The sequence below is a fragment of the Dromiciops gliroides genome, chromosome 3 (genome assembly GCF_019393635.1).
Source record: "Dromiciops gliroides isolate mDroGli1 chromosome 3, mDroGli1.pri, whole genome shotgun sequence".
Classification (NCBI taxonomy): domain Eukaryota; kingdom Metazoa; phylum Chordata; class Mammalia; order Microbiotheria; family Microbiotheriidae; genus Dromiciops; species Dromiciops gliroides.
The window spans coordinates 646,357,883-646,383,395 of record NC_057863.1 but is presented as its reverse complement, the minus strand read 5'-3'; the positions used below and the strand labels follow the sequence as shown (position 1 = coordinate 646,383,395).

The following is a 25,513-nucleotide window of genomic DNA, read 5'->3' as shown; positions in this document are numbered from 1 at the left end:
GGCAGCTAGATAGCGCAGTGGTTAAAGCACTGGCCCTGGATTCAGGAGTACCTGAGTTCAAAGCTGGCCTCTGACACTTGACACTTACTAGCTGTGTGACTCTGGGCAAGTCACTTAACCCCCTTTGCCCCGCAAAAAAAAGAATCAATAAAAAAAATTATTTTCTAGAAATATTTTAAAATAATATTTTCTCTAATTTAACCACTATTAACTTTTAACTGTTAATTGTTAACTGTTCAGTCTTTCCCCCATTTGAAAGTATTTAGAAGGCCAAGAAAAAAGGCTTTTCTGAGGAAAATACTTGAAGGGTAGAAACTAATGCTGGAACAAGAATTATTTCTTATTTTATCCAAATCATTCCTCCTTTGAGAAATATTAATCATTCATGGGTAATCAAAGCCAAAATATAAAAAGTGAGACTACCTAGATTAATTTATGTATTCAGTGCCATATCAATCACATTACCAAAGAATTACTTTGTAGAGCTAGAAAAAGTAATAATACAGTTCATCTGGAGGAACAACTGGACAAGAATATCAGGCAATCAATGAAAGAAACATGAGAAGGGAGGGGGCCTAGCAGTACCAGATCTCAAACCAGATCACAAAGATGAAATCGTCCAAATAAGTTGATAGTGGGTAACAAATAGAAAGTTTGATCACAGGAACAGATTAAGCGTATAACATAGAGAAACAAATGAACCTAGTATTTGAGAAACACAAAGATCACAGATATGGGGCCAGTTTAATAATTCTTTGGGCATAATTGCTCTCCATTGTGGATTCTCTGATGTGTATTAACATAAACCATCTGTGTAAAAGACTTTCCACTTTGGAGCTTTCTGTAAATGCCTTTCTTTCCACACTGTTTACATTCATAAAGTTTCTCTCCAGTGTGGATTCTCTAATGAACATATATTTCAGACCCTCCTCTAAAAGCCTTTCCACATTGCTTACATTAATAAGGTGTGGGTTCTCTGATGTTTGGTAAGATTAAACTTTAGTGTAAAAGCCTTTCCACACTGATTACATTCATAAGGTTTCTCTCCAGTGTGGATTCTTTGATGCATATTAAGATAAGTCCTCTGTGTAAAAGCCTTTCCACATTGTTTACATTCATAAGGTTTCTCTTTAGTGTGGATACTCTGATGTTTGTTAAGATTAGATTTTAGTGTAAAAGACTTTCCACATTGATTGCATTCATAAGGTTTCTCCCCAGTGTGAATTCTCTGATGTTTAGTAAGATCAGACTTTCGTATAAAAGACTTTCCACACTGATTGCATTCATAAGGTTTCTCTCCAGTGTGGATTCTCTGATGTGTATTAAGATGAGTCCTCTGTGTAAAAGTCTTTCCGCATTGTTTACATCCATAAGGTTTCTCTCCAGTGTGGATTCTCTGATGCATATTTAGATGGGTCCTCTGTGTAAAAGTCTTTCCACATTGTTTACATTCATAAGGTTTCTCTCCAGTGTGGATTCTCTGATGTGTATTAAGATAATTCCACTGTGTAAAAGCCTCTCCACATTGTTTGCATTCATAAGGTTTCTCTCTAGTGTGGATTCTCTGATGCATATTAAGATAAGTCTTCTGTGTAAAAGTCTCTCCACATTGTTTACATTCATAAGGTTTCTCTCCAGTGTGGATTCTCTGATGCACAATAAGTCTAGACCCTTGTCTAAAAGCCTTTCCACATTGCTTACATTCATAAGGTTTCTCCCCAGTGTGGATTCTCTGATGTTCCTTCAGCCTAGACTTATATGTAAAAGCCTTTCCACAGTGATTGCATTCATAAGGTTTCTCTCCAGTGTGGATTCTCTGATGCACATTGAGCCTAATCCTCTGTTTATAAGCCTTTCCACATTGTTTACATTCATAAGGTTTCTCTCTAGTGTGGATTCTCTGATGCACATTGAGCCTAATACTCTGTTTATAAGTCTTTCCAAGTTGTTTACATGCATAAGGTTTCTCTCCAGTGTGGATTCTCTGATGTTTGTGAAGACTAGACTTTTGTGTAAAAGCCTTTCCACACTGATTGCATTCATAAGATTTCTCTCCAGTATGGATCCTCTGATGTCTATCAACACTCTTCCTCCATTTGAAAGCCTTTCCACATTGCTTGCATTCATAAGGTTTCTTCTTAGTCTTGTTTCTCTGATGATCAGCAAGATTGGAGCTAGATCTAAAAGCCTTTCCACACTGATTACAATCATACATTTTCTCTCCAGTGGGTATTCTCTCATGTGCAGCACAGATTTCTCTCCAAGTGAAGTCACAGGAACTGTCACGCATAAAAATTTGCTTGTCAGTTTCTGCCAGAGAAAGGCTTAGCTCTGCACTACTTTTCTTTATTTCAAGTCTGATCTTTCCTTCTGAAAGAAAAAAACAAAAATATTCACTGACACTACACCCACCCACCCACACACACACCCTTCCCTCCACTGGCAGAACAAAACCTCATTTACATTCTCTTTCCCCAGGAAAGAAAAAAATGTCCAAACATGCATGGGCAGAACCAGTCATTTTTCTTGTTTTTGTTTTTTTGGGGGGTTTCTTTTGCCAGGCAATGGGGGCTAAGTGACTTGCCCAGGGTCACACAGCTAGTAAGTGGCAACTATCTGAGGCCGGATTTGAATTCAGGTACTCCTGAATCCAAGGCCTGTGCTTTATCCGCTGCGCCACTTAGCTGCCCCCTAGAACCAGTAATTTTTAAATGTCATTAGCTATTGGGGCAGCTAGGTGGCACAGGGGATAAAAGCACCAGCCCTGGATTCAGGAGGACCTGAGTTCAAATCCAGCCTCAGGCACTTGACACTAGCTGTGTAACCTTGGGCAAGTTATTTAAGCCTCATTGCCACCCACACCAAAAAATGTCATTAGCTCACATCCCAAGGATGACTTAATTTACAACGAACTTCACAAACACATTGGATCCTCACAACAAATCTGTGACACAGAAATGGCCCTCATATTCATTACATTCAGAACTCAGGCCATGACTGTAGAATGGCTGGGTGACTGGATCCAAATCCCAGCAGCTCAGACTAGAATACTATGAGATTTAAAATTGGATATAAGATCATTAAACTCCCCTTTTAACTTTCCCCTTATATATCCCCCAGACCACTAAGAAAAAGAAGCCTCTGAGCTTTAAGCAGTGAGGGATTAGCCTTTATTGTTTAGACAACAAACAGGTGATACGGATTAGGGAAACAGGAAAGTAGAAATAGAAATGAATAATCCTAGATCTAAGCTTAGTCTACATTTTTTAATAAAACTCATGGAATTGGGGCAGCTAGGTGGCGCAGTGGATAGAGCACCGGCCCTGGATTCAGGAGGACCTGAGTTCAAATCCGACCTCAGACACTTGACACTTACTAGCTGTGTGACCCTGGGCAAGTCACTTAAACCCAATTGCCTCACCAAAAAAAAAAAAATTCATTTTAAAACTCTTGGAATCCCCAAACTGCCTGCCAGGCCGAGAACCAGAGCCGATCACCAAAGCGAGCACCATCACCACTAAGCTTAGAAGCCAGAGTGTCCGAGACAGAGAGCGAACTTCCGTTCCCACTCTCAGTTTTAAGTTGGCCTCCTGGAAGTACGTGCTTGGCCACGCTCCGTACTTGGTCTCCTCCCCAAAAGGGCAGTCCTTCAAAAGCTGCTTCAGGAGCATGTGCTCAACTCTCAAATGATTCAGCTAAAACTTCCCTTTTTTACCACAATACAAACCCTCTCACTAGGCATGCTCTGTCTGCAGTACTAGACATATTGTCTCCACTTTCATTCTTCCCACTTCTCTTCCCCTGTCATTGTTTGCACTAGATTCTGAGCTCCTGGACAGCAAGGACTGTCTTTTGCCTTCCTTTGTATCCTCATGGCTTAGCATAATGCCTAAAAACAGAGAATGCTTCATCATTGTTTACTGATGTCCTGACTGGACCCCTGCCCTTTACCTCAATCCCTCTTTTCTGGTCTCTCTCCTGGTTGGTAACTGCACCTTCAGGCCTCAGCCATGTTTGTTACTTTCTTGCATTTAATCATCTCTAAGTAGTCACCTTTGTCAGGTTCTAACCCTGATGAAACCCGACCAGACCCACTACTGAAGATCTCAGAGGCTTCTTTCTGAAACCTAAAGGATCTCATGCTATGGGATACCTGCTCATTTCCACCTCCCAGCATGAGATCCTTTAGCTTTCAGGAAGAAGCCTCTGAGATCTTCAATATTGGGTGACTACTTAGAGATGATTAAATGCCTCTCTTCTGTACCACGGGAAGCTTAATGACCTGAGGAAGGCTATGCTGTCTCATGTACTCTCTTGACCTGGGATGCTGGAGGAGGTGACCACACTGCCCCAGCTCTCTCACTTTTCTTTCTAGGTATATAGGGATTTTGTATTCTGAGCAATGTGCTTTCTCTCTTTACTAACATTTAATATCCTTTAATAAATGCTTAATGCACAAAACTGGTGCAGTAGCCTCTAATTTATAAGTAGCCATATATGAGAAACCCCAGCTAAGTTCCCTAAAACCTAGAACAGAGACAGGCACCCCTAATAAAATTTCTTGGGTTTTTGTTTTTGTTTTTTGTGGGGCAATGAGGGTTAAATGACTTACCCAGGGTCATACAGCTAGTAAGTGTCAAGTGTCTGAGGCTGGATTTGGACATAGGTCCTCTTGAATCCAGGGCCAGTGCTTTATCTACTGTGCCACCAAGCTCCCTAAACCCTTAATATAATTTCAAACAACACACCCAAACATTCCTTATGGCTTGCTTCTGCCCCAATCACCACCCACATTCTCTCACCTGAGAATTTGGTCTCCTACTTTACTGAAAAAACAAAACAAAACAAAACTGGACATTTCTCAAGGGCTATCTTATCCTCTCATCTCACATAAATCAGATGCCTTCTTTTCATCTGTGGCCAAGATGAAAAGATCATCCCTCTGCTTGCTAAAGCAAACTCCCTTATGTGTGCAAGTGATCCCATTCAACTCCATCTTCTGTGTTAACATATTACTTCCTCTAGTATCCCCATTTTTCACTAATTTTCAATCTCTCCCACACTAATGACTCCTCCCCTATTGCCACCAATAAAAGCACTTCTACATCAGAGCATGCCTCCCCATGAGATGCTGTCCAATAGCTGGAAACTGCCATTTACAATGGGTGTCTCCAACACTTTTCCCAGGCTTTCTCTGAAACTCTGTGGAGTCCAGCCACCAAATTCATAGTCTAACTGAAACCTTTTCTTCCAAGATTACCAATAATCTTGAAATTGCTCAGTTCAATGGCCATTTCTTTATCCTCTTCCTTGACTTTTCTGCAGGCTTTGTCGCTGTCAATCACCACCACTTTTTTTTTGCAGGGCAATGAGGGTTAAGTGACTTGCCCAGGGTCACACAGTTAGCAAGTGTCAAGTGTCTGAGGCCATATTTGAACTTACATCCTAAATCCAGGGTGGTGTTTTATCCACTGCACCACCTAGCTACTCCTCACCACCACTTCTTGATACTCTTCTCTTTAGATTTTAGTGCTGGTTATCCTTCTACTATCTCCAGAATGAAACTCTCTTTTCCCCAACGCTTTCTTCCTTCTACTTTCCAGATGCTCTCTGAGGTATCCTTCCTCAGACTCTCACACATTCACACTTCTTACCCCCATCTTCAATCTGTTGCAAAGTCCTGTGATATATCCTTTGTAACATCTCTTAGAACACTGTCCCTTTCTTCATTCAGGACACAATCATCTCCCATCTGAGATACTGGAAGAGACTGATGGTTGGTCCAGTTGACTCAAGTCTCCTCCCCATCTGGTTATTCCTCCCCTCAGGTATCAAATCCATCTTCCTAAAGCTCCTACCTGACCATGCCACTACCTACTCTACTGGCTCCCCAGCAAAAGGAAGAAATAGAAAATCCTCTCTAGGGCTGTGTGAGCACTTCTTCACTGCTATGCTTCCAGTCTTCTTTCAACCTATTTCTCTTCTATATATGGAATAATCCTGTGATATGGGCCTCCTTTGTCTTCTGTGAACAGAACACTCCACTTCCTGACTCCATGGGTTTTCTTCCCTATCCCTGTTGCCTAGAATGTTCACCCTGGCTTCCCTGAAGTCCCAGCTGGAGCCCACATTCCTCAATAATTTCCCATTCCCCTTTAAGTTTAGGGACTTCCCTCTCTTGACCACCTCCAATTTATATGAATTCCAAAGCAGGTCTTCCTGCCCTGAAATCTAGCACTTGCTTCGCCACAACCCCTAGAGGTCTCTTGTAATCACTACTTGCTTTCACCTCACTCACCTGGACAGCAGCTCCTCAGGGCTACTGGCTCCAACATCTTTGGTGCTTCTCTTTGCTCAAAATAAGAGATCACATCTTCTCTGGGAACTGGAAGCCCTGGGTAGGGAAATCAGAGATGAGCATGGAGGGAAACTTGTCATTTAGCTCTCTTTAGGGAAAGGAGAGGGGATGCAGGGCCACTTGATTTTAAGGTTTATCCCCTTATGTTCACACATGTGAGCCTATAATCCCCTGTTAGTGTTTGTAATGCAAGTAACCCAAAACAGCATGTTTTCTACAATCTGTTCTGAGAAATAGACAAACCCACTACACCCAATCCCCCACCCAGCCCTATCCTGTTATGCTCCATTCTGGAAGAAACTTCTATTCCCAAAACTGGGTAAAAAGAGTTATTGGCCCAGAGCAGCCTTGAGCCTAATCAACAAAGACCTTGCAAAATGAAAATTTGGGCTTGGTGCACATTCTCCATAGAAAGATGGTTTTATTCTCCAATATCTAGAAATTAAAGGGAGCTGGTAGTGCAGTCAAGAAAGCCCTGGACCTAGTAGCAGGGGTGCCTGAGTTTAAATCCAGCTTCATACACTCACTTACTAGTGGTATGCCCCTTGCTAAGAAACTTAGTCTTTGTTTGCCTCAGCTTCCTATCACCTAATTTGGAAGGTTATTGTAAAAATAAATGAGCAGATCATTTTTTAAAGTTTTATTTTAAATTTATGGAATAAAACAAGTACTTCTGTAACACAGTACAACCAAAAAAAAAAAACCAACCCATTTCAGATGAAAGTTACATTAACTATGCACAATTTCCTATTCCTTTCAAATAGAAAAGAAAATTATCATGTAAATTTTTTTCTTCACACCCACTCAACTTAGGGATGGATACAATTACACAGAAATAGGTGTGTGTGTATACACACACACTCAATATACATAAACACATATATATATAAAATATGTAAAATTATATTACATATATTTCTATTCATCAGTTCTGTCTCTGGATGGAGAGCATCTTCCTTCATATGTCATTTATAGTTAATTTGGGTTATTTATAATAGCCCAAATAACTTATTCACTCAAAGTCATTCCTTTATTTTTATTTTATTTTATTAAAAAATGTTTTTATTGAAGGGCAATGAGGGTTAAGTGACTTGCCCAGGGTCACACAGCTAGAGAATGTCAAATGTCTGAGGCTGGATATGAACTCAGGTACTCCTGAATCCAGGGCTGGTGCTTTATCCACTGTGCCACCTAGCTGCCCCGCCCCCAAGTCATTCTTAATACAATATTGCCATTACTATAAAATAAAGAAAGTGCTTGGCACAGCACCTGGCAAATAGTAGGTGGAAATCACTGTTTATTCCTTTCCCTTTTTTCCCACCATCTGTGCTGGAATTTGAGGGCAATAGGAAGGAAGATGAAGGACAAACTTCCTATACTAGGGACAAAAAGTGTTTTAGGCTGCCATCAACTGATGGTTTTTTGTTTGTTTGTTTGTTTTTGTTGTTTTTGTTTCTTTGCGGGGCAATTGTTAAGTGACTTGCCCAGTGTCATGCAGCTAGTAAGTGTCAAGTGTCTGAGGCCAGATTTGAACTCAGGTCCTCCTGAATCCAGGGTCGGTGCTTTATCCACTGAGCCACCTAGCTGCCCCTACAACTGATGTTTGTTAAAAAGAAGACTACTCCAAATACAAGACCCATCCATTCCAAAGAGGAAAGTTGGCAAGGAAAAGCTGCCTGAGCAGTTTTCAGAAATTTGGTAGACAAAAGTTATGTCTGGGTAGAGGCTAAACTCAATAAACTCTGGGATTAGTTCATATCTGAGATGCTTCCACACTGATTTGATCTTTTGTGAGAAACAAATTGTGAAAAACCCCATTTAAAAATTTCTGGGACTCAGTGTTGGAGAAGTATCAAAGCCTTTTATTTATACAAGCACATGTGAATTGGCCAGCTCCCTAATGGAAAAGGCTGAGAGTGTGGGACGCTTTTATCTCGTAATGGGCTGGCTCCTCCCTTCTTCAGTTACAATCTTCTCACCAAGACACTGGCAACAAATGCTAGCCAGTTGGAATGCAGTATAGTCAAAGTGGCAACCCTCTAAACTCCTCCCCCACATGACCAGCCCCTGGGTCTCTCTCATCATGTGATCCTGATTGCTGGGGAAGGGGAGGAAAGGAGCCATTAGTAAGCACCCTTCTCCCAGGTGAAATTCACCTCCCAGACATTCCCCAGACAACTTCAATCAGCTTTTGAGGGGTGCCCATATTTTTAGCGCAGCCCCTCCTCTTTGTTTTTGACCATTGGGCCACCCTCAGTCCTCTGCTAACATCATATTTGTGGTTGTAGTAACACACACCACCCCCCAGTGTCCATTCAGTTTGCAATTTCATCATGAATCTCAGATGTAGTTCTCAGGTCTCCGGAACCACTTTCCTTGGGGCAGTCTAGAAGATGTCTTATCTCCAGGGCACTTCTCCAGCAGAGTCACTTCTCTGGTTTCAAATTACTTGCCCTGTTAAAATCTCTTACAAAACAGATCTTAATAGCAGATATGACTGTTCCCCAACTAAGCTCATGTTATAAATTAATCCAGGGGCAGCTAGGTGGTGCAGTGGATAGAGCACCGGCCCTGGAGTCAGGAGTACCTGAGTTCAAATCCGGCCTCAGACACTTAACACTAACTAGCTGTGTGACCCTGGGCAAGTCACTTAACCCCAATTGCCTCACTAAAAAAAAAACAAAACAACAAATTAATCCACTACCCCTCTCCTCCAGGGAAAGAACAATCCCCAACTGACCCCCTCAGGGCTGGTGCATCCCTAACTGGACTCAGGTCTACCAGGTTGCTACTATATTTAGCTAAGGGAAAAGGGGGCCAGGATCTCTTCTTCTGTAACTGCTTCAAGCTGAATATGGTGGTAGAGCTGGCCCTAGGTCTTAGTGGAAGTAGTCGAAATTCTGGCAGGCCTAGTCCAGAGAGTGAAGGGGTATATTACCATAAGGTTGAAAGCCTTGAGCCTAGATGAAACAAACTACCAAGAGGTTCCAAAAATTAAAAGGACAAGAACCAGTATTATAGGGATAAAGGGGGCAAACCAAGAGAGAGAATCCAGGAACCCCAGGATCCTGCATCAGGAGTGAAAAGCTATTCCACTGAGAGATGTCACAAATGCCCCATGCTGTTGTTCAAAGCTTTATCTGACACTGTAACATCATACTGAAGGGATACACATAAATCTTTCCCAATTACATGTATATACACTTGACCTTAATTTTTCTCCAAGTGTAACAAAACATTCTATAAGTTACCCTCCTCTACTTCTCTTGAAACAAACTTGAGATGTTAAAAACTTTACCAAGCCACCCACAAAGGAGACCATAAGTTATACTCCTATGCCCTTCTTTAATACAAGACAATTAAGAATAGAATTTTCAGGGGCAGCTAGGTGGTACAGTGGATAGAGCACTGGCCCTGGAGTCAGGAGGACCTGAGTTCAAATCTGGCCTCAGACACTTAACACTTACTAGCTGTGTGACCCTGGGCAAGTCACTTAACCCCAATTGCCTCACTTTAAAAAAAAATAGAATTTTCATCTTTGTTTCATCACTTTTTCATCATCTGCCTACTTATCCTCAGGTCTGTAACGATTGGAATGATGCCACCTGCTGGAGACTTACTGTAGAAGAGTTCCGCCCATGAAGTGAAGGTCTTTGAGGGCAAGATCAGGAGTCTTTTCTTTGGCGTCAGGAAGTGACGCGGGCTAGTGGGAGGAGGAAGGAAGAGACTGGCGCTTGGTCTCACGCTCTTTCCTTTGGACTCTGGTGGAGAGCGGAGCTAGAAATGTGCTCTCCCTTTAATAGATAGGAATCTAGGCCTTTCTCTCTCTCTTTACCAAATTCTTATTCTCCTTAATAAATGCTTAAAAGTCTAACTCTTGCTAAAGCTTATAATTTATTGGCGACCACTCATTAGCTATTTTAGACAGTTTAGCTAGAATTTAAGCCCATAACAGGTTATTATGAGAAATTTAAAAATCTAATACCATTGGTACCAGATGGCATGGCCAAATTCAACATTGTGTTGATCATGACACCTGGGATGATTATGGGGGTTTCTATAAAAGAACAAAAGTTGCCAAGCCTCGTGGAAGCCAGTGCAGGGGAAACTGAGTCAGACTTAATCAGACACATGGGATTGAGATGTCCTTGACATCAGGCATAGAGGAGGGGGGATCCAAGTCAGGTGTGGAATGAGATGGCATAGCCAGCCAGCCAGTGCTATGTGAGGGGGAAATGAAGCCAAAAGAATCCACCCTGGCTTTTGCCAATGACTGTTCTCTCTGCCTTTCCCAAAGCAGTACAATACCTGAGCTTCAAGAATCCCTCCCCTCCTGTGACAGTTGGGTACCTGCTCTTCTCTCCCTGTGGATAGTTGGCACCTTGGTTGCTCAGATCTGATAACTCAGAATAAAGGCAATTAATGTCTTTTAAAATGGTAAATTTCCCATAATCCAAGTCTCATATGGATTTAACAATTGAGGATAATTTGAAGACATATTTTGCAGAAATGTAGAAGTAAGCAGCAAGATATTAGTATGAGTATTGGGGATTCTAGATATCAGAATCAAAAGTGTTCTAAATTCACTCAGAGAAATAACGTCAGTTCAGAGGTTACATAGGATTTCTATGCCATTACATCTACATTTTGAAATGAATGGTAATGGGTTTATTTTCATAGAGATTTTCATGTTTTTGAGATTGTGTTTTATACTTAGTTTTTTTAAAAATGTGAATATTTGTAAATGCTTTTTATAGTCATGTAATCAAGTTTATATTTTGTAATACTCTTATTAATGTTAAGTTCATATTCATTTAGATTTCCCTAGCTTGAATTTCATTGTCTTTTATTCTCCTGTGTGTATTTTCTTCTATTCATTCATCCATCTAATTTTGAAACAATGCAAGATGGTTTTGATTTCATAATACAATGTTAATTCTGAGAGTATTGTGCTCCCATATTCTGAGTTATTTGTTTTTTGTTATTTTTTTCTCTCAACTGATTATTTGATTGAACTCTATAAAGCATTTCCCTGGCAAATTGGTTGCCATGGTAAGTGTAAATTGGTTCTAGAAGTATTATTTTTGATAAGCATATTCAAAAAAAAGGAGAATATTTGTAAAGGTTTTCTTTTTTCAAAAAAAAGTTTTAAGATTGTGTTGTTTTAACTTCTATTTAAATATGTTCTGATTTTTAACAAAAGTAATTGTATACTTAGTAAAAAAAAGTATTATGTGAAATTATTGCGTAATTGTATATTATATTCTGAGTAAAGGTACATTCACTTTTTTCTTTTTTTTTGCAATCATTACTATCCTCAATTTTTTTTTTTTTTTTTGGTGAGGCAATTGGGGTTAAGTGACTTGCCCAGGGTCACACAGCTAATAAGTGTTAAGTGTCTGAGGCCGGATTTGAACTCAGGTCCTAAATGAGACTTGGATTATGGGAACTTATCATTTAAGACATTAATTGCCTTCATTCTGAGTTATCAGATGCCAGCTGGCCAGGATACCATCCAAATGAAAGAGGAATACATGCAAGAGCAGACATTGAACTGTCACAAGAGGGGATACATGCATGAAGTCAAGGTAAGGCCAAGGGAATGGCTTTTATTTTTGTTTTTGTTTTTGTTTTTTTTTTGAAGGACAATGGGGGTTAAGTAACTCGCCCAGGGTCACACAGCTAGTAAGTGTCAAGTGTCTGAGGCCAGATTTGAACTCTGGTTCTCCTGAATCCAGGGCCAGTGCTTTATCCACTGAACCACCTAGCTGCCCCCGAGGGAATGGCTTTTGACAAACGTTTAGGTTGGTTTCTCTTGGTTTAATTTTTCCCTACAATATTGTACAGATGGCTGGAAGTTTTCAACCCACCCATCTCATTCTACACCTGGCTTCTATGCCCCCTCCTATATGCCTGATGCTATGGACATCTCAACCCCCTACATCTGATTAAGTCTGATTCAGTTTCCTCCAATATGTTCATTGGCATGGATGTGTATATCCCATCCACCTATTTTAAGCCTGGCATACTGCATGGACAGTATATATTGCTCAAGTGTGGGAATGCTCATATCTCATCATTTCTCTGTTCTTTTATGGTTACCCCCATAATTATCTCAGGTGTCATGATAAATACAATGTTGAATTTGGCCTTGACATCTGTTACCAATTATATTAGATTCCTTAATTTCTCATAATGGCATGAAGATAATTAGGCAGATGATGCAAAAAGCGATGAAACAAAGATCAAAATGTTTTTTTTAATTAATATTGCAGCAATTATCTTCTCAATTTACCCTCCACAAGGGGGAGACTGTAGTAAAATTAAGTTTTAGAGAATGTTTTTTCAATTTTTGTTTTGTTAAATGTTTCATGTATAAACAACTAAGATTCTGAATTCCCTTAGACATGTTTTTAAGAACTTTCATTGTTTGATTTGATTATTGACAAAGCTATTTTAAAGTTGTGTTAAACTCAATTTTGTAGGAATGTTTCCTGGCTGATTACCAGCATCTACACATCAATCCCTGAAAGATTTCCATTCCATGACTACATCCAGAGGACATCTGAGAAAAGACTTTCAAAGACTTTAAATGAACAGTTTTGTTTTGTTGATTTTTATTCCCTTCTGTTGTTATGTACACCATTTGTAATATGTATTCTCTGCAGAGGCCTTCCCTCTGCAGGCCAGTGTCAAAGCACTGGTTCATGAGGGACCGATCCTCTGGATAAAATTTCCTCTTTCTCCTTCTTCTCTATTGCTATTAACATATTGTTTGTTAGCATAGGGTATTGTATTCTGTTATTTTTTTACTGTTTCATCAAGGAAACACCCCATGTTTCTTGAAGAAATAAAGGGGGCACTTTAATGAATGCCACCTGCTGGAGACTTACTGTAGGAAAGTTTCTCCATGAGGAAAAGGTGCCTGAGGGCAAACCATGAGGCTTTTGGTATCAGGAAGTGACCTTTGCTTGTGGGAGGAAGAAGGGGCCAGGCTGGTGCTCTCACCCTCTTTGGTGTGTACTCTGGTGGAGAGTGGAGCGAAAGATGCACTCTCCCTTTGATAGATGAATATAGGCTTTTCACTCTCTCTTCACCAAATTCTTAGTCTCCTTAATAAATGCTTAAAAGTCAGGAGGCAGCTAGGTGGTGCAGTGGATAAAGCACCGGCCCTGGATTCAGGAGCTCCTGAGTTCAAATCTGGCCTCAGACACTTGACACTTACTAGCTGTGTGACCCTGGGCAAGTCACTTGACCCCTATTGCCCCGCAAAAAAAAAAATGCTTAAAAGTCTAAACTCTTGCTAAAGCTTATCATTTATTGGCGACCACTCATTAGATATTTTAGAGAGACTAGCTAGAATTTTAGCCCTTTATATTTCCCTTACCACCCACTGGGAGGGGCTCATCTCCCAGGGGTCCCACAGGGTTCTCTATAACCCCCTCTTTCCCCTAAACAGACTCAAATGGCCTGGCATTTATAGACACCTGGGGGTTGCCTCAGTTTCCCCAAACTGCCAAGACCACCCCCGGAAAAGAATTCACTCAGCCCCTTTCTTTCCATGGGGTTCCTTGCGCATAGACTTATGTGGTTCTTCAGCACCCTTTGCCAACTGACTCAAATGGCCTGGCATTACCATCCTTATTCACCCCCCCCCCAATTTTTTTTTTTGGTGAGCTCACTTAATGCACCTGTGTGTTTGAGACTTCAACAACTGTGTGAGTCCCTTCCCTTAATTGGAACCACCCATGCCTCCACACAGTTCTCACCCAACTGCTAATAAGAGTTCAGCTGGACCTCCTTGTCAGGGAGAACTGGACTTGGAGGCCAGGCAAAATGCCCCTTCCAAATCATAATTTCATAAAATTAGCCCCACATCGGGCGCGGAAATTGTGAGAAACAAATTGTGAGAAGCCCCATTTTAAAATTTCTGGGACTCATTGTTGGAGAAGTATCAAAGGCCTTTATGTACACATTCGAGCTGGAATGGGCCAGCTCCCTAATGGAAATGGCGGTCAGCTTGGGAATCTGGACTCTTTTATCTCATAACAGGCTGGCTCTGTCCATCTTCCTCAGTTACAATCTTTGGGCCAAGACACTGGCTCCAAACACTAGCCAATTGGAATGCACTATCTTCAAAGGGGCAGCCCTCTACACTCTGCCCCCATGTGACCAGCCCTGGGCCTCTCTCATCACGTGATCCTGATTGCTGGGGAGGGGGAGGAAAGGAGCCATTAGTAAGCACCCTTATCCTAGCTGAAATTCACCTCCCAGACAACTTCAATCAGCTTTTGAGGGGGGCCCATATATTTCTCACATCTTTGATCTGGGACTAACTAGAATTGATAAGACACACCTTCAGGAGCAGCAAAGGAGACCCTCAGGTTCCTGTTCCACATTGCAAAGACTTTCTCTAGGAAATCCAGGCAGCAGGAGGGCCCTTGTGTCTTGGACCCAGGAGACTAGCACCTTTCCCATTCTAGTATTTCATTGATGTTTCAAGCCCTTTGATTGCAGACTCAGAGTTACCAGGGGAAGTGTCCTTACCCAGGGAGAGCAGATTCTGGGCATTCTCCAGCATGACCTCCTTGTACAACTCCTTCTGAGGATGGTCCAAGAGGTCCCACTCCTCCTGGGTGAAATCCACAGCCACATCCTTGAATGTCACCAACTCCTAAACCACCAAAAGTCATAAGAAGTAGAGATGAAATATAATTCAGAATTAAGTAGTCTAGCACTCATCGATTTACAGGAAGCAACTGAAACTCAGGGAAGGGATTTGCCCAAAGGTCATAATCTTCAAGCCTTGAAACCAGTCAGGAAGAGCCTGCCTGAATTTTGAGAAAACCATTTTATATGATTAGTTAGAATAAAGCAGAGCAATGTCTTATTATGGAATTGATAACTGCCAGATCCTCACCTCCTCCCCATTCCCAGGCCAATGAGTTGCCTGGGGCTGACCAATCTTTGTCAATTCCAGACTCTTGATTTTTTTACCTCCCCCAAACACATTATCCTCTCCCAAAGATTCCCCAGCTTACTGCCTGCACTTTAGGTTAATCTGTAGAAAGGTCCATTTACATTAAGTAGTTGCTATTTATACTTAAGTAGCTTCTATACTAAACTCAAGGGCAGTCTTATTAAAAGTTCATTTAGGGGGGGCAGCTAGGTGGCGCAGTGGATAGAGCACCAGCCCTGGAGTCAGGAGTACCTGAGTTCAAATCTGGCCTCAGACCCTTAACACTTACTAGCTGTGTGACCCTGGGCAAGTCACTTAACCCCAATTGCCTCACTAAAAAAAAAAAAAAACCAACAAAAAAAAAAAGTTCATTTAGGGGGGCAGCTAGGTGGCGCAGTGGATAGAGCACCAGCCCTGGATTCAGGAGGACCCAAGTTCAAATCTGGCCTCAGACACTTTACACACTTGCTAGCTGTGTGACCCTAGGCAAGGCACTTAACCCCAATTGCCTCACCAAAAAAGAACGAGAATGAGAAGAATAAAGTTCATTTAGGGGCAGCTAGGTGGCAGAGTGGATAGAGTACTGGCCCTGGATTCAAGAGGACCTGAGTTCATATCCTGCCTCAGACACTTAACACTTACTAGCTGTTTGACCTGGGCAAGTCACTTAACCCCAACCACCTCACCAAAAAAAAAGTTCATTTACATTAAGTAAAGTAGTTTCTATACTTAACTCCAGGGCAGTAGCAGAGTTCCCTTTGTTGTCTTACACCAGATAAACCCTATCCTCAGTGCCCATCTTTGGGTATTCTTAGCATTCTTGCTTTCTTTAAATAGCAAAAAGCATATAGCACTCTTTAAATAAAGCATTCTTTCTATAACTGTGAGTTATAGCTCCTCTGCCCCAATCAAAGATCTTATTTCTCCTATACTGATTGTTTCATGAATTTTCAGATTGATAGAATGCATCTCCCTGTGGAGACAGGAAGAAAGTTTGTGTTCTATTTGTGAGGTAGATGGATCTGTGGAGAATGTGAGAGGGTGATGGGAGATTTCTTCCTCACTAGAACTGTTATGTATGATATGTTCTAAAGAAAATTCTGCAAAGAGTTTGTGAGAAGCTCATGTGAATACAACAAATTCTAGGCAGAAATAATTTTATGTGATCATTTAAAAGAGAATGAGAAGAGGGGCAGCTAGGTGACGCAGTGGATAGAGCACTGGCCCTGGAGTCAGGAGTACCTGAGTTCAAATCCAGCCTCAGACACTTAACACTTACTAGCTGTGTGACCCTGGGCAAGTCACTTAACCCCAATTGCCTCACTTAAAAAAAAAAAGAAAGAGAATGAGAAGAATAATGTGTCCTCCTCAGTAGGCAGGATACATTATTCAAGTCCTGGGGGCTTCTCCCCACCCCACTTCCAACATTCCTTCCTTTTCCTGTACAGTTAACAGTTTTTTGGGGTTTTTTTGTGAGGCAATGGGGGTTAAGTGACTTGCCCAGGGTCACACAGCTAGTAAGTGCCAAGTGTCTGAGGCCGGATTTGAACTCAGGTCCTCCGGAATCCAGGGCCAGTGCTTTATCCACTGCTCTACTTAGCTGTCCCCCCCCCCCCCCCCCCCCCCCCCCCCCCCCCCCCCGCCCCAGTTAACAGTTAACCAGCAGAGGATATTCCTCTCAGATAAGAACAGACTACATTATTCAAGCCCTAGAGGCTTATCCCCCTTTCCCAAAATTTCCTTTCCTTTCCCTGCTGAGTTAGTAGAAGTATTCTGAAGTTAGAGAACAAAGAATCCTAAAATCTCAGGGTCCAGATGCCACAGCGGGTAAGGGCAGCAGGTGGGCCAAATCTGAGGGGGGCTCTACATGTTTAAAAGTATCTCAAAGCAGGGCAGCTGGGTAGCAGAGTGGATAGAGGACCGGCCCCGGATTCAGGAGGAACTGAGTTCAAATCTGGTCTCAGACACTTGACACTTACTAGCTGTGTGACCCTGGGCAATTCACTTAACCCCCATTGCCCTGCAAAAAAGAAAAAGAAAAGAAAAGAAGTTTCTCAAAGAATGTGAACCAGGATAGGGGAGGGACTTTGTGTTATATCTAGGATAAAAAGGGAAGTTTGCTGTGGCCAAGCACCCCACTCTCCTAGAGTGTCTGCCCTTTCTTGGAAGAACTTATTAAAATGGCCTTCCTTCCTTGCACCAGAGAGGGAGTCCAGCCTCAGTTTATCTGTCTCCAACAGAGAACAAATTTACAGGACAGATCTATTCGCTTTCCTCAGAAGGTCATCTTAGTACCTGCTCCAGTCTATAGCAGAAAAGAAATTTCCAAGAACCTGTCTGAAGTAGCCTGACACACTAACTGGACTTTTTCAATCCTTCCTTTTCTCCTTGTTGGTCTTATGGTCTCTGCCAGTGCATGGCACTCTGCACAGGGTAGACTAAATTGTACCAGCAAGAAGCCAATTTATCTAGTAATTTGGCATGCAGTTAATCTAGTCCTGGTGCCCAGGAATGACAGAGACAGGGATGAGAATCCCAGATCCCAAGAGCAGAGCTGCCTTCTTTCATTCTAACACTGTACCAGGTTAGGTCATAAGAGAAACAACTTTGGGGAGAAGGCCCCAGAGCTCTCTGTACTAGAAATTTTTGGCTTGTATATCTAGGGCCTTTTAAAATGCTTGACTTGGTCCAAGAAATGGTAAATGAAATTAAAGGGGTTCATCAAAACCTATGAAGCTTGGATGATCCGAAAGAGAAAGACATGAGATGCAGCAGAAGTATAATCTCTGCTCTCCTGACAACACTGCAGAAGACAAGGGCTGGGGAAGCCTTTGGGGCTCTGCTCCAGGACTGTCCAGAGAGGACTCAGGGGGGAAGGGGTTTCCTGGACCTTCAGTTGCTACAAGGGAGAATTTGGCCACAGGAAGCAAAGGTTAGGGGGAGAAGCTGTGTGTGTGTGTGTGTGTGTGTGTGTGTGTGTCTGTCCGTGCTGGGGGGGGGGGGATGAGGGGAAACCCCTGAGTTCAAATCCGGACTCAGACACTTAACACTTACTAGCTGTGTGACCCTGGGCAAGTCACTTAACCCTCAATTGCCTCACTTTAAAAACAAAAAAAAGAGATTGGAATCTTTGGGGGCAGCTAGGTGGCGCAGTGCATAGAGCACTGGCCCTGGATTCAGGAGTACCTGAGTTCAAATCCATCCTCAGACATTTGACACTTACTAGCTGTGTGACCCTGGGCAAGTCACTTAACCCCCATTGCCCAGGGGAAAAAAAAAAAGAGAGAACAAACATATGATTCCTAGGTAACAAAGACTAATGAGTGAAGTGGTCATCTTTATCAATCAATTCTAATGAGAAGGAACTGAAATTGAACGGAGCATGACACCAATTTGGGAGCAGTGGGTTTAGTGCTCAAGATAGCAAGGCCCAATGAATCAGCTTAAAACACAGAAGAGAAGGGTAGTATTGTTACTACTATGTCAACTTAATGCCCATATTTTAAATAAACACTTTGATTTAAAGTTTTTGAGTTCCAAATTCTATCCCTTCCTCCCTCTTTCCCCTATCTGCTGGTCCTTAAGGGGGTAAGCTATCAGATATAGGTTGTAAGTAATGTCAGCAAAGATTGTTTTGATAATTACCACTTTACAATAGAGTTTGAGATCTGGTACTGTTAGACTGCCATCTTTTGCATCTTTTTTTCACTTAATGCCTATTTTCATAAAGAAACAATGCCCAAGGAAGCTTCACAGACCATCCACTATGTCTATGGAAATAGTTTCAATGCCTGACATTGGTAGAGTCTGTGCAGAGACTGCACTTACCTGAGGTGGAGGTCTGAGGCTCCCAGGGGCCATTCCCTCTAGCTCCAGGCTCCCTGTGTAGGTAGCAAAGGAACCAATGTTGACTCCATTTTGTAAAGTTCCTCTATCTTGTCCCTGGGCTTTATCCACCTTAGGCTCCTGCTTCCCCCAACCTTTATGGCCCCACAAATGGAGCAACAGCCAAAGCTGTTACTGACAAATGTCACACACACCTAACTGGGAAGGTTTTAATTCTATACTTTTCTGATAAACATGGGACAGCCTGGAGCCACCTGGAACATCCCTCTCTTCTTTAGCTCAGCACAGAAAAGCCCATCTCCTCCACCCTGTAATCTTACTCCCATGCTGACCTCCTTTGTGCCCATATTCTGGGGAACAGCTATTTGTTGACCCTCATAATAAAACTTCTCTAATCTCCCTCCCACTTTGGTGTCTGGACTTGACCCAATATCTGCTTGGGACAACCCTTGGTCCCCTGCAGACTGAGTTGGGGAGGGAGAAGGATCCCAGAGGGGGAGATGTCTCCCTCCTTTCCCTAGGGAGGAAGCTGGCCTACAGGGATTTAGAGAGGGTGAGTTCCCACAGGAGTCATAAAGGCTCTGGCCTCACTCAGGGGAGAGACTTCAACCTACAGAGGGAGGGAGGCAGCAGAGAGGGGGAGGCTTGGAAGGGAAGAGGGTCTGCACAGAAGCCTACTCCCCTCCCTCCCTTACTCCTCCTCTTCTGCCTCCTCCTCTCCACATTCTCCTAGAGGCCCAAAGACAGAAGGGGCTTGGGATCCCAGGAAGGATGAGAGCACTCAGAGCCTCCATGGCTCCTGAGGCAGAGTTCTCTGCCCTCCCAGCATGCCCTTCCCCCCCAACATACAGAACTCAGACTGACTGATCTAGGAGGGAGAGAAGCAAAGGAGGGTTAAGGATGGGGAGGGCTCTGGGATGGAGCAGCCCAGCAATGACCAGGGCAAGCCAGAGCCTATAGACCAAATCCAGTCTGGAATTCAGTCCTGAGGGCTCTGAAAGAAGTGGGGGCAGGGAGGCAGGAGCAGCTGCCCTGGGGAAGGAAGGGGAGCAGAGCTACAGCGATCAGGGCAGATAGGGCAGCACTGGGGCAGAAGCGCTCGAGCTGAGCCTGGGAAAGCAGGAAGACTGTGTCCTGAGGTCGAACTAGAGCTAGGGAGGGCTCCTGAGACCCTCTGCTCAAGCTTAGGCTTGGAATCCCTCAAGGGAGACTGGAGCCAGCAGAGAGCCCCACGCCTGGGGTTTGATAGGGAACTGGCCGGAGGGCCACGGGTTCAGATAAGGGGGCAGGGAAAAGCTTTGGTAACTGTCCAAGGTGGAGCACTAGGGACGGCAAGGGCGGACTCCGGGATCCCGGAAGGCTGGACAACTCCATCTCTCACCAGGAGGTGGGGACAGGGAACCCAAGCCCCTGGGTCCTCTCATAGGGAGGCTGAGATCAGGACTCCGGGATCCCTATAGGCAAAGTCTGAAGTCTGGGAAATGATAGAGTGAGCCAGGAAGTTTGGGAAGTGATTCCAGACCTACCTGCGACCTGCACGCACAAAGCTGGCTTCCGGAAGCAGAGAGATCTCAGCAGCAAGGAAAAGAAAGGAAATAGATCTGGACTCCAGGGAAGGCAGAGCATTCCCAAGGAAAAGACTTCCTGCTTCTGCTTCCACCCCACAGCGCACTCGGGGTCTTCCTGTGGCCAAGAGCACCAGGCTCCTGTGGCCCCCCAGGATGGTTCAGCTCTTTCCTCCAATCACTGCCGCCCAGCTCTCAAGCACTCAGACTGCCTCTTCCTCCCTAAAGCCCTGCCCTCAGTCACGTGGAATGTCTTCTCCGCAGCAATGATCCCTCCTTCCACCCTGAACTCCTCCCAGGCCTCCAACTCCCTCCAAGACTCTCCCCCTTTTCCTTCTGAGCAGAAAGACTGCCATGCTAAAACTGCGGCACCAGACTGACCGAAAGTAATGGACCCTGTACTTCGAGGAGCTGCCAGCTAATGGATACTGGGAAAACTGGGAGGCTACACACTGTGTGTTAATTACAAATCAGGATTGGATTGGACTGAGTTTCTCCCAGTCAGATGTGTTCTTCCATTGTTGTTGCGATGTTTGATCCTCTACTAGTAGCCCAAAATATATGCCAAATAAACTTAAAATTTAGCTTTGAGGTAATATTTATTTTTGTTTGTTTTGGGGGTTTTTTTTGGGCAGGGCAATGAGGGTTAAGTGACTTGCTCAGGGTCACACGGCTAGTAACTCAGGTCCTCCTGCATTCAGGGGCTGATGATTTATCCACTGTGCCATCTAGCTGCCCCTTTAGGTAATATTTAAAGGAACTCTAAGAATAAGAAAGGTAACTGGGTCAGAATTTGTCTCTCCTACAGGTAGGTGTGAGGGTTGCCCAATACTTTGGGGGGCTGCTTTCCACCTTTGGTGATTACCTGATCCACCTGACATGGGACTTCAGATAAACCAGAAGAAGTTTCTCCTATGAGGAGAGAAACCAAAAATGACCAGATAATTGGGACATATATAGAGGAATCAAGGGACTATTAAGATTAGATTGACCAGCTAGATATGAGGACAGACACACACCTAAGAAGTAAGGAGAGATAAAATCCTATAGCAGGAAAGTCACTTAGGTTCTGGCTACTACCTGACTGGAGCTTAGAGACAGTGGCCCCATCAGAGTAGTTTTAATTTGCACTTCTCTAATCAGTAGTGATTGAGAACTTTTTTTTCCATATGGCTGTAGATAGCTTTAATTTTTCTTTCTGAAAAACTGACTCTTCATATCCTTTGACCATTTCACAACTGGGGAATGACTTGTATGCTCATACATTTGACTCAGTTCTCTATATTTTAGATAGGAGGGCCTTTATCAGAAACACTGGCCAAAAAAAAAAAAATGTTTCCCACATGTTTCACTATTAGTCCTCTTGCAGGTCTTCCTGATGTGGGATGGAATTAAGGGTCAATTGATTGTGAGACATCCCAAAAGGAATTACAAGACTCAGTGATTCAGTTTCCCAAGTTTATTGCAATACGGTGAGTGAGCACAGAGAGAACCAGAAAAATGGAAAGGTATCTCTCAAATAGTAAAAGAAAAGATATTTATAGTATGGGTAAATCGATTATCAGTCTCATTTTAATAATCTCCACCTCTGGGAGGCACAGGGGAGGGAGGGCCTGTCCTCATTATAATTATCTCCACCTTAGGGAGGTACAGGGGAAGGCTTATGTTAATTTGGAGTTCCTGCTTCCTAAGCAATCCCAGAGGTGGGTACCTTTTTCCATAGAGATGTGTTTTGGGGGCTTACAAGTCATAAGGTGAATCTGGGCACAAATTTGGCCTTTTCTGCACATGTCACTTTCTGATCCCCACGCTTAGTTTCAAAACATCTTCATTTTTCATTTATTTCTAGTTTCATTTTCTATAGCCTGTCAGTGTATCATTGTTATATAACCTGCCCCTTTATGTTTTTGTTATGGGTACTGATTAATGTGGATCTGGGAGAAAACTGGGTCCTGACTTATATAATGAAGACGGTATGCATCAACTGGAGTCTGATCCCTTTAGGGCTCATAGCTGAATTAGAGCTTGGATCTTAGGTTTTTCTGTTAACCCCTTTTTGCCTCCTACATCATTCCCCCTTTTCATATGCTCCAGGAAAAAAGGGACAAAGATCATCTCTTATCTTACTGCTTCCTGCTGAGTGGGTGGTGAAGTAGGGGAGCACAGGGGGTTTATAAATTGAGGGAGAGCTAGGAACTAGAGTTACAAATGCAAGAACCACAACACAAGACCACAAATAATTAGCAAACAGACAAGGGACAACAGAGACCCTAATCCAGATAAATCTAAGAGTTCCATGAAAAACTGGATGAAGGCAAGCAGTTGTGAACAGTTCAAGAGAACTTAGCATCTTGACTTGTAAGTTATCCATTACCTGGGGTCTGAATCCCTTTTAGAGCTAATATCTGAATTAGACCTGGATCTTAGGTTTTTCTGTTAACTCCTTTTTTGCCTCCTACATCATTCCCTTTTAGAGGTTCACAAACTCTTTAGAAGGATTGAGACAATAGTCCAGGGAGATTTAAACTAAAAATTTGTGAATGGCAACCTTAAGCAGTAAATAATTGCTCAATTTGGTCTGGGCATGTTCATTATTAGCCCACACTGTTGACCCTCACCCTCCTGCTTACAGCTCTAAGTGAATGGATATTTATTTGTTAAGGCTAAAATTCTAGCTATTTTGTCTAAAAATCTGAATGATTGGTCGCCAATAAATTATAAAGCTTTAGCAAGAGTTAGACTTTTAAGCATTTATTAAGGAGGAATAAGAATTTGGTAAAGAGAGAGAGAAAGGCCTACAATTCATCTATCTGTAACGATTGGAATAATGCCATCTGCTGGATACTTACTGTAGAAGAGTTCTGCCCATGAAGGGAAGGTCTTTGAGGGCAAGACCAGGAGTCTTTCTTCAGGATTCAGGAAGTGACGCGGACTAGTGGGAGGAGGAAGGAAGAGACTGGCGCTCAGTCTGGGGCTCTTTCCTCTGGACTCGGGTGGGAGACGGAGCTAGAAATGTGCTCTCCCTTTAATAGATAGGAATCTAGGCCTTTCTCTCTCTTTACTAAATTCTTATTCTCCTTAATAAATGCTTAAATTCTAACTCTTGCTAAAGCTTATAATTTATTGGCGACACCTCATTAGATATTTTAGACAGACTAGCTAAATTTTAGCCCTTAACAGATGGCGACCACGAAGAGGAAAGCTAAACCTGTCTTCTGATCTTTGGTTGGGTAAGAAATTTCCCCTCCCTCTCCCTTTAACTGCTAAGTACTGGTGTACTGGCTGTGTTTTCCTTTAAATTTTTTCGAATGGACCTTTAAAACTCCCTAATTATCCTATTTTTGATTTTAGTCTGTTTAACCAGACAAATGGGAGATAAGATCATGTTAATGCTTTGTTTTTGTGGATTTTCTATTTTTCTTTTTCTTTTTGTTAAAAGAGCCAGCAACTTACTCACACAAGGAAATATCTCTCCCTCTCCCAACCATGCTTTTCTGAGAAGCCTGAAAGGAGATTCCCGCAGCTTTCCCAGTTCTAACAGTAATTGTTGCTTTAATTTTGCATGCCTGGAGGGCAATGACCCACCCTCTAGAAGCTTTTAATCCCCTAGCACCTGGAGGCAAAGTGGGGGAAGAGGAATCCAGGCCTGAGTTCAAAATCAAGTCTGATTCAAATTGCTCTGGTCCCTCCCCTCCTCTCCAGACCCACCCTCTACTCCTCACCGGGCCAAGCCCATTGCTTCCCTGCCTGGGAAGTCCAGAGATCTGATGCGCATGCTCAACTTTTCTACTGCATTTGCAGCTTCAGGCTCAGCCCTTCCCCGGCCTGGCTGTGCTTCTGAGACAACCTTAGAAAACCCTTTAAATTCAGAATATGCTCGATTTGTTCATAATTTTGCTAACCTGCTTTTGTCTTTAATTAGTAATCTTATAAAGCATTTGTATGGTGAAAAGACTGACAGACAATATAGAGGGGTTAAAGAAGAAAAACTTAAGCTGAATAAGAATGACAATCATCAACATAGTTCAAGACTCTGCTTTTGCCATGGAAGGGTATATATTTTACAGAAATGTAGAAGTAAGCAGCAGGTATTGATATGAGTATTGGGGATTTTAGATATCGGAATCAAGAGTGTTCTGAATTCACTCAGATTATTAAACAGTATCAGTTCAGAGGTTACATAGGATTTCTATGCTATTACATATACAGTTTGAAATTAATGGTATGGGTTTATTTTCATAGAGATTTTCATGCTTTTGAGGTTGTGTTTTATACTTAGTTTTTAAAAACAAGGAGAATATTTGTAAAAGTTTTTTATAGTCATGTGATCAAGTTTATATTTATAATACTCTTATTAAGTTCATATTCATTTATATTTCCTTAGTTTGAATTTCATTGTCTTTTATTGTTCCATGTGTATTTTCTTCTATTCATTTATCTATCTATTTTGAACATTGCAAGATGGTTTTGTTTTTATTATACAATGTTAATTCTAGGAGTATTGTGCTCCCATATTCTGAGTTGTTTGTTTTTGTTATTTTTTCTCAACTGATTATTTGATCAAACTCTTTGAAGCATTTCCCTGGCAAATTGGTTGCCATGGCAAGTGTAAAGAAAGTATTATTTTTGATAAGCATATTCAAAAAAAAAAAAGAGGGGAACATTTGTAAAAGTTTTTCTTTTTTCAAAAAAAAAAGTTTTCTTTGAGATTCTGTTGTGCTTTAACTTGTATTTAAATATGTTCAGATTTTCACAAAAGTAATTGTATACTAAGTAAAAAAAATG

The 25,513-nt window shown here is 42.3% G+C and overlaps 1 protein-coding gene across 3 annotated transcripts in view; it reads right to left on the bottom strand.

Annotated features, from left to right (window-relative positions):
* Window positions 1-76: 76 nt before the first annotated feature.
* The window catches only part of LOC122748972 (zinc finger protein OZF-like), a 101,632-nt gene continuing 76,195 nt past the window's right edge, over window positions 77-25,513 (bottom strand). Inside the window, exons 2-5 of one of the 3 annotated variants that reach the window (XM_043995081.1) lie at window positions 19,146-19,198; window positions 14,906-15,032; window positions 6,299-6,394; window positions 77-2,370 (exon numbers count right to left, since the gene is read on the bottom strand). In XM_043995081.1, coding sequence (XP_043851016.1) covers window positions 953-2,370; window positions 6,299-6,394; window positions 14,906-15,032; window positions 19,146-19,178 — 1,674 coding nt within the window. In that variant the 5' untranslated portion in view covers window positions 19,179-19,198 and the 3' untranslated portion in view covers window positions 77-952. Of the gene's footprint in view, window positions 2,371-5,654; window positions 5,761-6,298; window positions 6,395-14,905; window positions 15,033-19,145; window positions 19,199-20,689; window positions 20,942-25,513 lie in introns of those variants that run through there. The other 2 variants (XM_043995082.1, XM_043995083.1) reach the window with 2 other exon arrangements.